We start from the raw sequence: 13335 nt of genomic DNA, 5'->3' as shown, positions 1-13335 counted from the left end.
ACCTGATAATGCACCACCACAGTTGGGTCGCAGATCTTCTAGGCCTCATAAGGCTTCACAAAGGTATCCTCCTTCAAACTATATTTTGTTGACTGATGAAGGTGAACCTAATTGTTTTCAAGAAGCTTGTAAAGTCGAGCACAGTAAAGAATGGAAGAAGGCAATGGAAGAAGAAATGAACTCTTTGCTGGAAAATAAAACTTGGGAGTTGGTAAACCTTCCAAAAGGTAGAAAGGCTCTACAAAAAAATGGGTTTACAGGATTAAGCATGAAGGTGATGAAAAGAAGGAGAGGTATAAAGCAAGGCTGGTTGTGAAAGGTTTTGCCCAAAAAGAAGGTATTGACTTCACTGAAATTTTCTCACCTGTTGTTAAAATGTCATCCATTAGAGTCATTCTTGGTCTAGTTGTTGCTTTAGACCTAGAATGTGAACAGTTAGATGTAAAAACTACATTCCTTCATGGTGAATTGGAGGAAGAAATTTATATGGAGCAGCTAGAAGGCTTCATAGAAAAAGGCAAAGAAGGCCTTGTTTGTAGGTTGAAGAAGAGTCTCTATGGCTTGAAACAGGCACCTCGACAATGGTACAATAAATTTGATTCATTCATGTTGGAACATGGTTTTCAGAGGTTGGAAGCTAACCATTGTGTCTTTATCAAGAGGTATGATCAAGGAAAGTATATCATATTATTGTTATATGTGGATGACATGTTGATTGTTGGGCATGATAAGAATAAGATCAATAAGTTGAAAAAAGATTTGGGTAGCAAATTTGCAATGAAGGATTTGTGACCAACACAACAGATATTGGGCATGTGGATTATGTGTGACATGAAAAACAAAAGGTTGTGGTTGTCACAAGAAAAATATATCGAGTAGGTGCTTGACAGGTTTAATATGAAGAATTCCAGGCTAGTTGGTACACCCCTTGCAGCCCACTTCAAGCTGAGTACTAAATTATGTCCCAGTAATGACAAAGATAAAGAAGAAATGAGCAAGATTCCTTATGCTTTAGCAGTTGACAGTTTGATGTATGCCATGGTATGCACACGACCAGACATTGCATATACAGTGGGAGTAGTGAGTAGGTTCCTTGCCAATCCAGGAAAACAACATTGGCAAGCACTAAAATGGATTTTGAGGTATCTCAAGGGTACTAGTCATTATTGTTTATGTTTTGGTCATGCTGAGACTATGCTTAAAGGATTTACATATGCGGATATGGTTGGAGATATGGATACCAGAAAGTCCACTACAGGTTATTTGTATACATTTGCAGGTGCAGCAGTATCTTGGGTGTCAAGGCTACAAAGAATAGTAGCCCTTTCTACAGCAAAAGCATAGTACATAGCTGCAATAGAAGCTTGTAAAGAGATGTTGTGGAAGCAGTGATTCCTAGGAGAGATAGGAATAAAGCAGGACAAGTATGTGTTATATTGTGATAGTCAGAGTGCCATTCACTTGGTGAAAAACCCAACATTTCATTCAAAAACCAAGTTCATTGACTTAAGGTACTATTGGATCCGGCATGTGTTGGAGGAAGAGCAGTTATCCTTGGAAAAGATCCATATAGATAGGAACCTTGTTGATATGCTCACTAAGATTATACCACGAAATAAACATGAGTTATGTAGAGGCAAGGTAGGACTCAGTGTGACTTGATGACTCTTATTTGGCTTCAAGTGGGAGAATGTGAAGTGTGAAGCCAAATTCATGCAAGATTCTAAATCCTTCTAGATCAGATCTTTCTAGATCTCTAGGATTCTAGATCTTTCTACACTGCCATTAGTTTCTAGATCATTCCAGATATCCATCTGAATCACATACATGATTCTAGATCCTTCTTTTGCCTCTATAAATTTGTAATTTATCTGGCCAAGGAAAGCAAGTAAGGCAAGGCCCAAGCCTGTTATGTAATGCAAAGTGATTTCTGTTCTCCAGTGACTGTTTTATCTATTCCACTGTTTCTAACTGAGTAATCTTGTTGTTTCTCCATTTGTCTGGCTCTGTGAATTATTCTCTACTATTATCGTCTAAGTCTCTGAGTATAAATCCGCTGTGTGTTATGTATGCTCTGATCTTACACTGCTATTATTATTTATATAAATTTAAGTTTTAAAAGAATGAAAGATTTTTTTCAAGACGTGTACTCAAATCAACTTGTACAAATTCTTATGATAATAACATATCTCACATATTTCCGGAAAATAAAATCCTCTTGGAGAGAACATTAAACCGACTACCTTCCACTAAAACTATTATCTTTAACATGAAATCACTTATATTAAAACGTGTTTTTTATGACTTTTTAAATGTAGTCTGATCCATCACAGACATTTTCCATATTTCTTTGTAAATCATGGTTGGAATTGGAAAAGAAAGAGTATATCAAATTTGATGTTTTTCACTGTTTATTGCCGGTTTGAGAAAAGGATAATGATGTTTTCTGTAGTTTTTTTGTAAACTAGTTGTTTTTAGTGTGGTTTTTTGAAATTTTTTAGGTAGATTTTTTAGGTCTAGTTTCTCTAAAATCCGGGCGGGAATTTATTGAAATCGCAAGTTGATGGGTAACCCCTACACAATAGAAGTGCCCTAGGGTTTTTTCAAGGTGCTGAATCCATATATACAGTCCAAAAAGTCACACTAAAGACAACTCCAAAAGTCACACTAAAGACAACTCCCTTTGTAAATCAAGGTTGGAAATTCGATAATGAAAGATTCTGTTAAATTTGATGGTTTTAATAAATAATAATGATGGTTTAAATTTGATGGTTTTAATAAAGAAGAACGATGGTTTAAAGTTGATGGTTTTTATTTTCCTACAATAGTTTTGCTAGTTTAAATAAAGAATGACAATGGTTTAAATGGATTTTTTTTGTCATTCAAACTCATTCCATTAATTTCTCAAAATATTATATAGGATTTGTAATGGTAGCCTCTATCTCCCTACCTCACTCTAAATTGATTTGTTGGCCAAGAGAGATAAACAAAAACTTAAAGTAAAATGCCAAAAAGTATAGCGTGTCCATGTCCCATAAGCATATGAGCTCCAAAAAACATGGAGAATAAATACATAACGAGTTGACATAAGAGATTATGAGGGAGATCTAGGGCTTTCCCAATGTGAAGAGGATCAAGGGGTCTAGGTCCCTCGTGAGCATGGAACTCCAAATGGTAAAGTATGCCTTCAATCCATTCTAGCCTCTTAATGATGTGTCTCTGACTTCTGCAGACCAAATAATTTTTTTCTAGCATCACCTACTCGTTATGATATAAGTCGTTCATGAAGGAAATCACTCCATTCCTATCATCATGTCACTGCTACTGAAGTTCTACCAGGATCACTGTAATACCTTGAAGCTCTCTGTCAATGGTTTCCAAAGAGGACAGTGCATCCAAAGGGCTAGGTGGAGGCAAGTTTTCCTGGGACAAATCACCATCTAAGACCAATTTAGTCCCCCCCTTGCCTTCCCATGTGCCCATTCTTCATTCATGGCCGATCACTTCTCGACGAAGAGGCCCACCACGCTGGGTGCGACCCTACTTCTTGAACATGATGCTCCATGCAAATCGCCACCAATATTCTATCCAATTATCCTTCTGGGTGCCTTGGTTACCCAAGGTAGGTTCCTCGCAAGGCTGTTTCATAACATCTATCCCCCAACCAATAGAATGAAGCCATAATGCCACTGGAGGTGTCCCTTCGAATAACCAAAACCTTCACAAGACATAGTCCCCAAAACTACCAAAGAACAAGACTTGCTAAGACAGACGCGATGGAGTCGAAGCCTCAGGATACCACACTCGACTTTAATATAGACAATCTCCATAGAGGAGCGACTAGAGTTACGAGGTATAATTGCCACCCCAATAAAATCCCCAAAGAAACCAAAAGGAAACACCCACCAAAACAAGAACACCACCACGCCAACACCTCTAATTACTACAAAAAGCTGAAGGAAAGAGATAAGAACTCCGACACTTACTTAACACACAAGGAATAGTTTCCTTTCTAGGTGCTCCTCCATCGCTAAGCCGCACCAGAACATATTTTTCCAAACCATGCTCGTCCAAGCACCAATAAGAAACTCACGCCACCTATTACCAAGGTCCGAGATCCAACAACTCAGCACCTTGACCACAACCAGGCCATCACCCCACCTCTTAACATACCCAGTGTTGTGTGCACTATACTAGGAATGGGCATGCATAGGTTGTCAACCTGTGCATACTCATCCTCCGTTTCACCACCCTCTAACACTCCAATAACCAAAAAAAATAATTGCCAAAGGAAAACCTTTGATCCAACTTTAGTTCTTACCGACTTCTCGAAATATCCAAGTGGCCGACACCCTAGATTTAATGGTCATCAATATCTGTTAGTACAACCTTGAGAGACTCTACTCCCAACCTCCATCACTAAATTCCCTGGTTCATACACCCTCATCAAGATAATGGCTTAAATGGATTTTTCACCATATTTAAAAGATAAATATTCTATTCCATCTTTATTTACATTTTCTTGTTCATAACTAAATAATTTATTCATTTAATATTATTTCTTAGTTCATATTGAATAATTTATTTATCTAATTTTATTCAATTTAAAAAATAAAAATAAAAACTTATTTATTTTATCCATTTAATCTTATTTCCTCATTCATATATGAATAATTTGTTCATCTAATTTTTATTCCAAATTCTTAAGGAAGGGAAAAAAAATTTCTTTTATAATGGATATTTTTTTTGGTTAATATAAACAAAATTATATTTCTTATTTTTTATAATAATATTAAATATTATTATTTATATATTTAATATAATTATAATAATCCATTATTTATTTACCATTTGTTCATAGGTTTGTCATATTCCATTTAGGATGACTAAAGGTACGGTATTCGTTTTGAATGTGTTAGTGTTGTTTTGTGTTTTTAAATTTTTTATAATAACATTATATATTAATATTCATATATTTAATATACTTTTAATAATCCATTATTTATTTACCATTATAATTATTTGTTCATAGGTTTGTCATGTTCCATTTAGGATGACTAAAGGTACCGTATTCAATGTTTTGAATTTGTTTATTGTTAGTGTTGTGTTGTTATTTTTTTTTTTTTATAATAACATTAAATATTACTATTTATATATTTAATATAATTATAATAATCCATCATTTATTTACCATTATAATTATTTGTTCATAGGTGTGTTAGGTTCCATTTAGGATGACTAAAGGTACGGTATTCAATGTCAATGTTTTAATTTGGTTTATTGTTAGTGTTGTTTTTTTTTGGGTGCGTTTGTTTTTGTTTTGGTTTTGGGAGAATGTTGTTTTTTGTTTTTGTTAATTTTTTTAATATATATATATATATATATATATTTTGTTTGTTGGGGGAGTTTTGTGTTTAACAGTGTGAAGTATTCATGTTTTGTCATGTATTTTTTATTTGGTTTTGTTATTGCATTGCTTTATGAGTTTTATGTTTTGGTTATTTTAATGTTTTTAAATATTTGTGGTAAGTAAGTAGTCTTTTTTTTTTAATGATTTTGTTTAGCTTTTAGGTATGTTTTGGGTTTAGTTGTTTTATTTTTTATATGAATGTATTTAAATTAATTTAGTTTTCTTAAAAATTTAAGGTTTATAGTCTGTAACAATTTATTTTTTTGGTTTTTTTTTTTCTTCCTTTAGGTAACACAACACATATTTTAGAATTTTTTTGGAGTTGTGATTTGTTTATGGTGATTACCTTCAAAATTTTGTTTTATTTAATGTATTTAGTGTATAGATATAAAAGTATAAAATAGTATATATACTATTACATATATATAAATTTATAATATTCATGGACATGCTCACTTTATAATACATTTTACATTATCAAGATTTCAAAAAATCATGCAAATTAAATTATAACTTTTTTTTTCTCGTGGAAAAAGTCGCAATTTTTTTTATTGATAAGAAATTGCATTTTGGAGATGAATAACATATACAGTATTCAGGCCTATACTTGTAGACGACCAAAACATTTCAAAAACTATATTCCTCCTGGAGTATGAGGCTTCAAAATTGAGTCTATGATATGAAGCTCTACGCAGAGAGCCATACTGTGATGTAAGATAAGTAAAATAAACAGTGAATAATTACATATCATCGTTCAATGTTGTAGATCCAAAAGTGCAAAAAACAAATTAAATTATAACTTTATAAATTATTAAAACAAATAATATAAGTGTTAAATGTATATTTCTTTAAAAGTATATGTACCAAAATTCTTAATCATGATTTTTTTTTTTAAATTTTAAATTTGTAAGTGAACTTTGTTACAATATGGTAAATTTTCAATATTATGCCCCAAAAACTATATAGCTAATTTCATAATTGAAAAATTATATTATATATATATATACATATAATTAAACTTTATGACAATTTTTTTATCAAATTGAAAATAGAAAGGGTGTAATTCTTTTTGAGATAAATCTCAACCTTTTATTCTTAATCATTATTAAAACAATACAAATATATAAATTAAATGAGGCATAATAGACATTAAAACACTTCCCTCATAATACATCTTATATGGCCAAGATTACAAAAAAATCATAAAAATGAGATAGATTATAATTGATTTATTATTATTATTTTGTAGGCAAGTAAGATGTTTTTATATTATCGTAAATGTATATGGATTACAAACTTGAAACACTGAAGTTTTCTTGGTGTAACACCAAAATGTAAACAATGGAACAAAGTGGAGGTTCCCTGCCCATGAGAGGTAAACTAGACGGTATGCCACAAAACTTGGAGTTTGAATGTAAACATAGATAGAAAAAAACTTTGGAATGTTAAAGCTATAGTCATTTGCCCAAAAATGGGAAACCAGATGGCCTCCTGAAGAGTTCAAGTGCAATACATAGACCATGGGGTAGCAAAACTCAAAATAAACATTGCAGGAACTAGAGAAACTAGAACAATGAAGTGACAAGTAAGTAAAAACCTATGAGAGATCTGAATCTTGGAGAGAAGTCATGTTTGGGGGGCAAATTTGGGTTGAATTTCCTGGGTTGTCATGTCTGGTGCTTTATTGGACTGACATTTTTACTTTTGGGCTTGCTACCGCAACTTGAGATACAAGAATGGATCATCATAGCCCTCTAGAAGTTAGGGAGGGTGCTCCCATTCAATGTAAGCCCACCTTATGTAGAATTCCTCTAGATTCCTAGAGGCCTCACCCTTTGCAGTGCCCTCAACTTCAACTTGACTAGACATGATTCATATCTATTCTCCCATAGCTCAAGAAATGTGGCTTGCCAACACCTTCAATTTTTTTTCTTGTGATTCAGAGTGTTCTTGAGGAGAGGGTCTTTGTCCTTGGTGGGAGGAGCCCTGCTCTTTAAATCTGTTATGAGAGTTGGAAGATGCTAACAGAGGAGGAGGGGGAAGGGGATCCTCATTGCCCATGCCAGGTTCTAGAGTGTCGTTCGCATGTGAACATGAAATGTGTTGGCCTCCACCATTATGCTTTCAAAATTTTCTTTGATTTCTTTCTCGTCCCTTAGTTGTTTGGCCAACAATTTCCTGACAGCCTAGAATGTGTTGCTAGTGTTACACCGCTCCCCAGCCTCCATGGCAACCACAAGTCTGTGAATATGGATTGTAATGTCCTCATCGAATTCCTCTTCCCTCTGAACATGTCATGAGGGGAGAGGTTGACGTCCTCATCCCCTGCCACCCTATCTAGCACGAGCTCTCGCTTTGACCGTAATGAACGGAGTGAAGAACTTCCTATTGGTTTGAAGGAGCTAGTTGTAGCTCTAAGCGGCTCTGAACCACTTGCAAATGAACCCTATCTACACCTGTATCCTTCCAGAAGGATGTTTGTGATAATTGAGCTTGAATCCATGTCTTGCACCAGAGGTAAATGAACCATCCTCTTCAAAGAATGTGAGACTAGAGCACATTGAATGAGGTGTGAAGTGAAGCCAGGGAATGGTTGTCACCCCATTCCTTTTGCTTTGTCATGCAACACTCACGTGGGACATGTGCCTTGTTGCCCGATCCACACACACACATTCGAGAATTATTATTATTATTATTATTATTAAGAATTAATATATGAGTTAAACATATATATACATTTAAAAAAACATGTAACTAGATTTTTAACTTTGTCATGGAGATTCTTAATTTGTAAATAAGCTTTGTTACAATGCCATGACTTAATAATAATACCACATACCAAAAAAATCATATCTCATTTATATGACACATATTCATATAACATTTTTTTAATCAATCAATATTATTAAAAGAAAAAAATAGACATAAATATCAACTTTTAATACGTGACTATTAATATTATTCTAAAATAATTATTATATTATATAATAATTTATCAATAATAAAATTAAAATTCTCAAAACTTTATTCCAAATATTTCAATAGATATTCCATAATATTAAATCTTTACTATCCTCTTACTAATTAAATTAAAATTCATTCTATCCCCTAAAAAAACACTATAGGCTTAAATATAAACAATTTCATACCCTAAAAACGGAGAAAATGACCGAGCTTAAACATGAGCCATTTCATATTGCAGAAAGAGAGATAATGACTTTCTTTTTGCTTTACACCATAATAATTTGGCTGATATAGTATAGATAGTTGAATTTGAAACCATTTCAAATGCAACAACCTCTTTATCACCTGCCACAGCGTGTATAACAAGGTGTATAAAATGCTCACCGGTTTGATGGCATTTTTTTCAAAACAATACACACTCGGCCGCACACTAATTAACTGTTGTGGGGTTCAGGTATGATATAACGCTGAACAGACCAAGGCAACTACATTTACTGTGCGTTTAATGAAAATATTTAATGGAAAGTAGAATCATTGGGGATTGAGATAGGTTGATAGGTATTTGAGGAATTTTGATGCGATCCAGCCGCCATGGATGGCTCGGCATGATAAATGTGAGAAAGGATGCTGTGGGGCTGTGTAAAAAGAAATATTATATCGGTTAGTGGAGCATTAGTGGAAAAAGCAAATTGTGACGCGCGGTAGTTGTAATAAAAACAAATTGTAATGCGGGGCGGTTGTTGATAAATATTCAGTGTGATAATGGTCCTGCAGTCGGCGGAGACATGAATCATTTGCTCTCTTATGCAGACACTGCAAGGACAGAGTTTAAAGTGATTAAGATTAAATTTGAAGGGTTATAATGAAAAATTTAAAAAATAATACATTTTAATGGATAATAATATATTATTTCTAAATTTTATTTTTAATTAAATTTATTCCATCAGTTGTCTATCAACCAGCAACAACGTGGTCAAACTTGTATGAATGCATGACCTAAGTTGAAACCCTCTTATGTAACTTTTACATCATATATGTACCCTTATATACACCCCTAGTAGCTTGGTAACTTATCTAAAAAAAATTCTATAAAACACAGTTTTGAAGAAAAAAAAATTCAATATGCAGTTTTCTGTTGATATCTTAAAACATAACCAAAATCTGCATTAGGAAACTCCCCATGATGATATAGACAATGTGATCAAAACTTTTGCATGCATGCTGGAAACTTAATGCTGACAAGTAATTTTAAAGAACTAAGTTAATTAGTATTTAAAATTTCATCCATTCATTTATAGCCATAAAATAAATTAAGTTATGAATAGGACTCGGGCCTATGCATGTATTTAGAGTGGTTGAAAACTACTATAATCAATCATAATCCTCCAGTCAATATGGGAGGATGCAGCCTGTGCCACACATCACGTGTCAATTGACTTTGTCGTTCTTCTTTTTCAACTTACATATGTGAAAATGTTCCAACTAAGCATTGACAATGATTAGGAGTGCTCGTGGCTCTCCTTAAATGTACGTAGTGAAAAATCATAGAAATTAGATTGGGAAGAAACTTTGATAATCAGTACTGAAACTTCTTCTGCACAAAATATTTTTCAAATCTGTAATTTCCCATCAGAAATATGGCAGTCTCCAAAGAACAAGCGAAGATAATCCTGGTAGGGTTTATTGCCATCTTCTGGGGTTCAATCCTCACTGGTAAGTTACCATTACTAAACGTTTTCTTCTTTTCGTTTTCTACATAAAATACAATTGTTATTCAAAGCGCTTAACATCGATTGGGTTCACTAACTGTTTATCATTCAACTCTTCGTGCAGATGGTGATAAAATAGGAGTAAATTATGGCTCACAGGGAAGCGATCTGCCACCGGCAGACGAGGCCGTAAGTTTAATGAAGAAGAACAACATCGGGAAGGCTAGGATTTTCAAGGCACACAAGGATCAGTTGAAAGCTTTTGCGAATTCGGGGATCGATGTAATCGTGGGTGTGGGTGGTGAAGAATTGCAGGGCATATCCTCTAGCCAGGACTCGGCAGACGCTTGGGTTAATGACAACATTGTCGCGTTCTATCCCGCCACCAATATAAAATATATTGCAGTGGGCAACCTCATCTTGTGTAGCCCGCAGTACATATCATATCTTCTTCCTGCTATGACCAACATTCAAACTGCGCTTCAGAATGCCAATCTGCAGAATAGCATCAAGGTCTCTACTACACACAACATGAGTGTTATAGCTGGCATCGACTTCCCGGTGTCCAAGGGTGCCAACGGCGACAATGTGAAGGACACCACGAGATCTCTCCTCAATTTCCTGATAGCTCACAACTCCACTCCTTCTCAGGGAACCTTCAGTGACGACGTAAAGGACAGCATGAGGTCTATTCTCGAATTCCTGTCATATCACGGATCTCCTTACATGGCCAATGTCTATCCATACTTCATCTTTACCGGCGGCAGCAGCGGTTCCATCTCTTTGGACTACGCTCTGTTTAAGCCCACGTCCCCGTTGGTAGACGGAGTTAGGAGGTACACCAACTTGTTCGATGCCATGGTTGATACTATTATCTCTGCCATGGAAAACTTGGGATATCCAGACGTCCCGCTCATCGTTACTGAAAGCGGATGGCCTTCTTTCGGGGAGGATGTGGCCACAGTTGAGAATGCTCAGACTTATAACAACAATCTCATCAAACATGTATTATCTAATGCAGGGACGCCCAAGAGGCCGGGAACGAGCATCGAGACATATATCTTCGCTCTTTTCGGGGAGAACCTGAAGTCGGGGCCTACAACGGAGCATGACTTTGGACTCTTCAACCGGGGTCAAACGCCTGCATATACACTCAACTTTTCTCCATTATTATAAATTTGTCATGTATTTTGATTTCAAGTGGGTAACATACAAATAGGTTTTTTCGTACTATGTCTCCAAATTTACGTTTTCAAACGCCTGCATATACACTCAACTTTTCTCGATTATTATAAATTTGTGATGTATTTTGGATTTCAAGTGGGTAACATACAAATAGTTTTTTTCGTACTATGTCTCCAAATTTACATTTTCCTGGTATCAGAGCTTACATAGACCTGACTCACTCAACGGAGAACCCAAAGAATGAGTGAATCGTAAATATTTAATCTACTGTATTACATACGATATGCCATTTTTAAGATATACTGATTTTAAAGGATATCAGAGAGAGGATATACTGATTTTAAAGGATCAGTATGTGTCGATTGAGGGCACAACAAAGAAACCTTCATCTATGACAAATGAAGAGTGAAATAAGCTAGATAGAAATGTGATTGCAACAATCCGCTAATATTTAGCAACGAATGTTTATTTCAATGTGTATGGAGAAAAGACGACAGAAGGATTATGGAAGAAACTCCATGATCTCTATGAGAAGAACATGGCATCAAACAAAGTGTTCTTGATGAAGAAGCTTTATAATCTCAAAATGAAGGAGGTGCTTAGTCGTTGAGCACTTGAATGCATTTAATATTATTACTAATCAGCTTGCCTCTATTAAAGTCATTTTAGATGATGAAATTAGAGCTATTTTGCTAATGTGTTCTATGCCAGATAGTTGGGAAAATTTAATTGTAGCTATGAGCACTTCAACAACTGTAGGGACCCTGAAGTTTGATGATGTTAGCAACATTTTAATGAATGAGGAACTGCGATCAAGTCAATTGCGGAAAACCAGGGAGGAGAAGCTCTAGCTCTAGCTCATTATGGTAGGAGAATGGATCGAGACCGGTAAGGGCGATTAAGATCGAGAGGCCGATCAAAATCAAGGAGAGGCATGATCATCTGCTTTCATTGTGGCAAACCCAGGCACATGAAGGAAGAATGTTGATTCTGGAAGAAAGGACAAAAGGATCAGAGACCGTCTAATACAAATCACAAGTGATCCAATACAAATGAAGGTGAGACTACTGCTGTAGCCACAAATGGTGATGTGTTGTTTACTGTTTCAGTAGAGGATGCATGTGTATATACATCTAGTAGTAGCTTTGATTGGATCATTAACATTGGGGCATCTCACCATGTAACCCCATGCAAAGATAGTTTTGTTTCATATAATCCTGGTGATTATGGTAAAGTGCATTTGGGGAATAATCATTTTTGCAGTATTGTTGGAGTGGGAGATGTCCAGATCAAGATGAAAGATGGACAAGATATATTGTTGAAACAGGTCAAGTATATAAGTCTAGAAATGCGCATGAGTTTAATCTCTATGGGACGACTAGATGATGAAGGCTATTCGACAAGCTTTGGAAAAGGAGGCTGGAAAATTAGCCAAGGTGCATTGGTCGTGGCCAAAGGACCCAAGATAGGAATATTATACACATTAAAGACACTGATAAGAAAATTAGGTTTGGCTGCTGTCATAAAAGAAGGAAACATAGCAGATCTGTGGCATAAGCGTTTGGGTCACATGAGCGAGAAGGGCTTAAAAATCCTTGTTGGAAAAGATTTATTGCCAGGTTTGAAATCCTACAATCTTTATCTTTGTGAGCATTGTATATGGTAAACAAAAAAGGGTTTCATTCCTTAGAGGTGGCCATGACAGAAAGAAAAATGTGTTAGAATTGGTACACTCAGATGTGTTTGGGCCTGTTAACATCAAATCATTAGGAGGAGCATCATATTTTGTAACATTTATAGATGATGCATCCATGAAGGTTTGGGCATATCCTATGAAAAATAAAAGTGAAGTGTTTGGAATATTTCAAAAATTCCATGTTGTTGTTGAAAGGGAGACTAACAAATTGCTGAAGTGTTTAAGAACAGATAATGGTGGAGAATATTGCTCAAATGCATTTAAGGAATATTGTAACAGGTTTGGAATAAAGCATGAGAAGACTGTGCCTGGTACTCCTCAACAGAATGGTGTCACAGAAAGGATGAATTGCACCATTATGGAAAATGTGC

The 13335-nt window shown here is 35.1% G+C and overlaps 1 protein-coding gene across 1 annotated transcript; it reads left to right on the top strand.

Moving 5' to 3' along the window:
• Positions 1-9951: 9951 nt before the first annotated feature.
• LOC149184378 (glucan endo-1,3-beta-glucosidase-like) lies at positions 9952-11389 on the top strand. The gene is made up of 2 exons (XM_089418920.1): positions 9952-10087; positions 10208-11389. The coding sequence occupies exons 1-2, from the start codon at positions 10012-10014 to the stop codon at positions 11257-11259; spliced, it is 1128 nt and encodes a 375-aa protein (XP_089275046.1). The 5' UTR covers positions 9952-10011; the 3' UTR covers positions 11260-11389.
• Positions 11390-13335: the final 1946 nt, after the last annotated feature.

Source organism: Pinus tabuliformis, chromosome 3_2, assembly GCF_031772625.1.
Source record: "Pinus tabuliformis cultivar Carrire ecotype Pingquan chromosome 3_2, CPIR1, whole genome shotgun sequence".
In the NCBI taxonomy this organism is placed as follows: Eukaryota; Viridiplantae; Streptophyta; class Pinopsida; order Pinales; family Pinaceae; genus Pinus; species Pinus tabuliformis.
The sequence above is the reverse complement of the archived record's forward strand: the minus strand, read 5'-3'. Positions and strand labels throughout refer to the sequence as shown.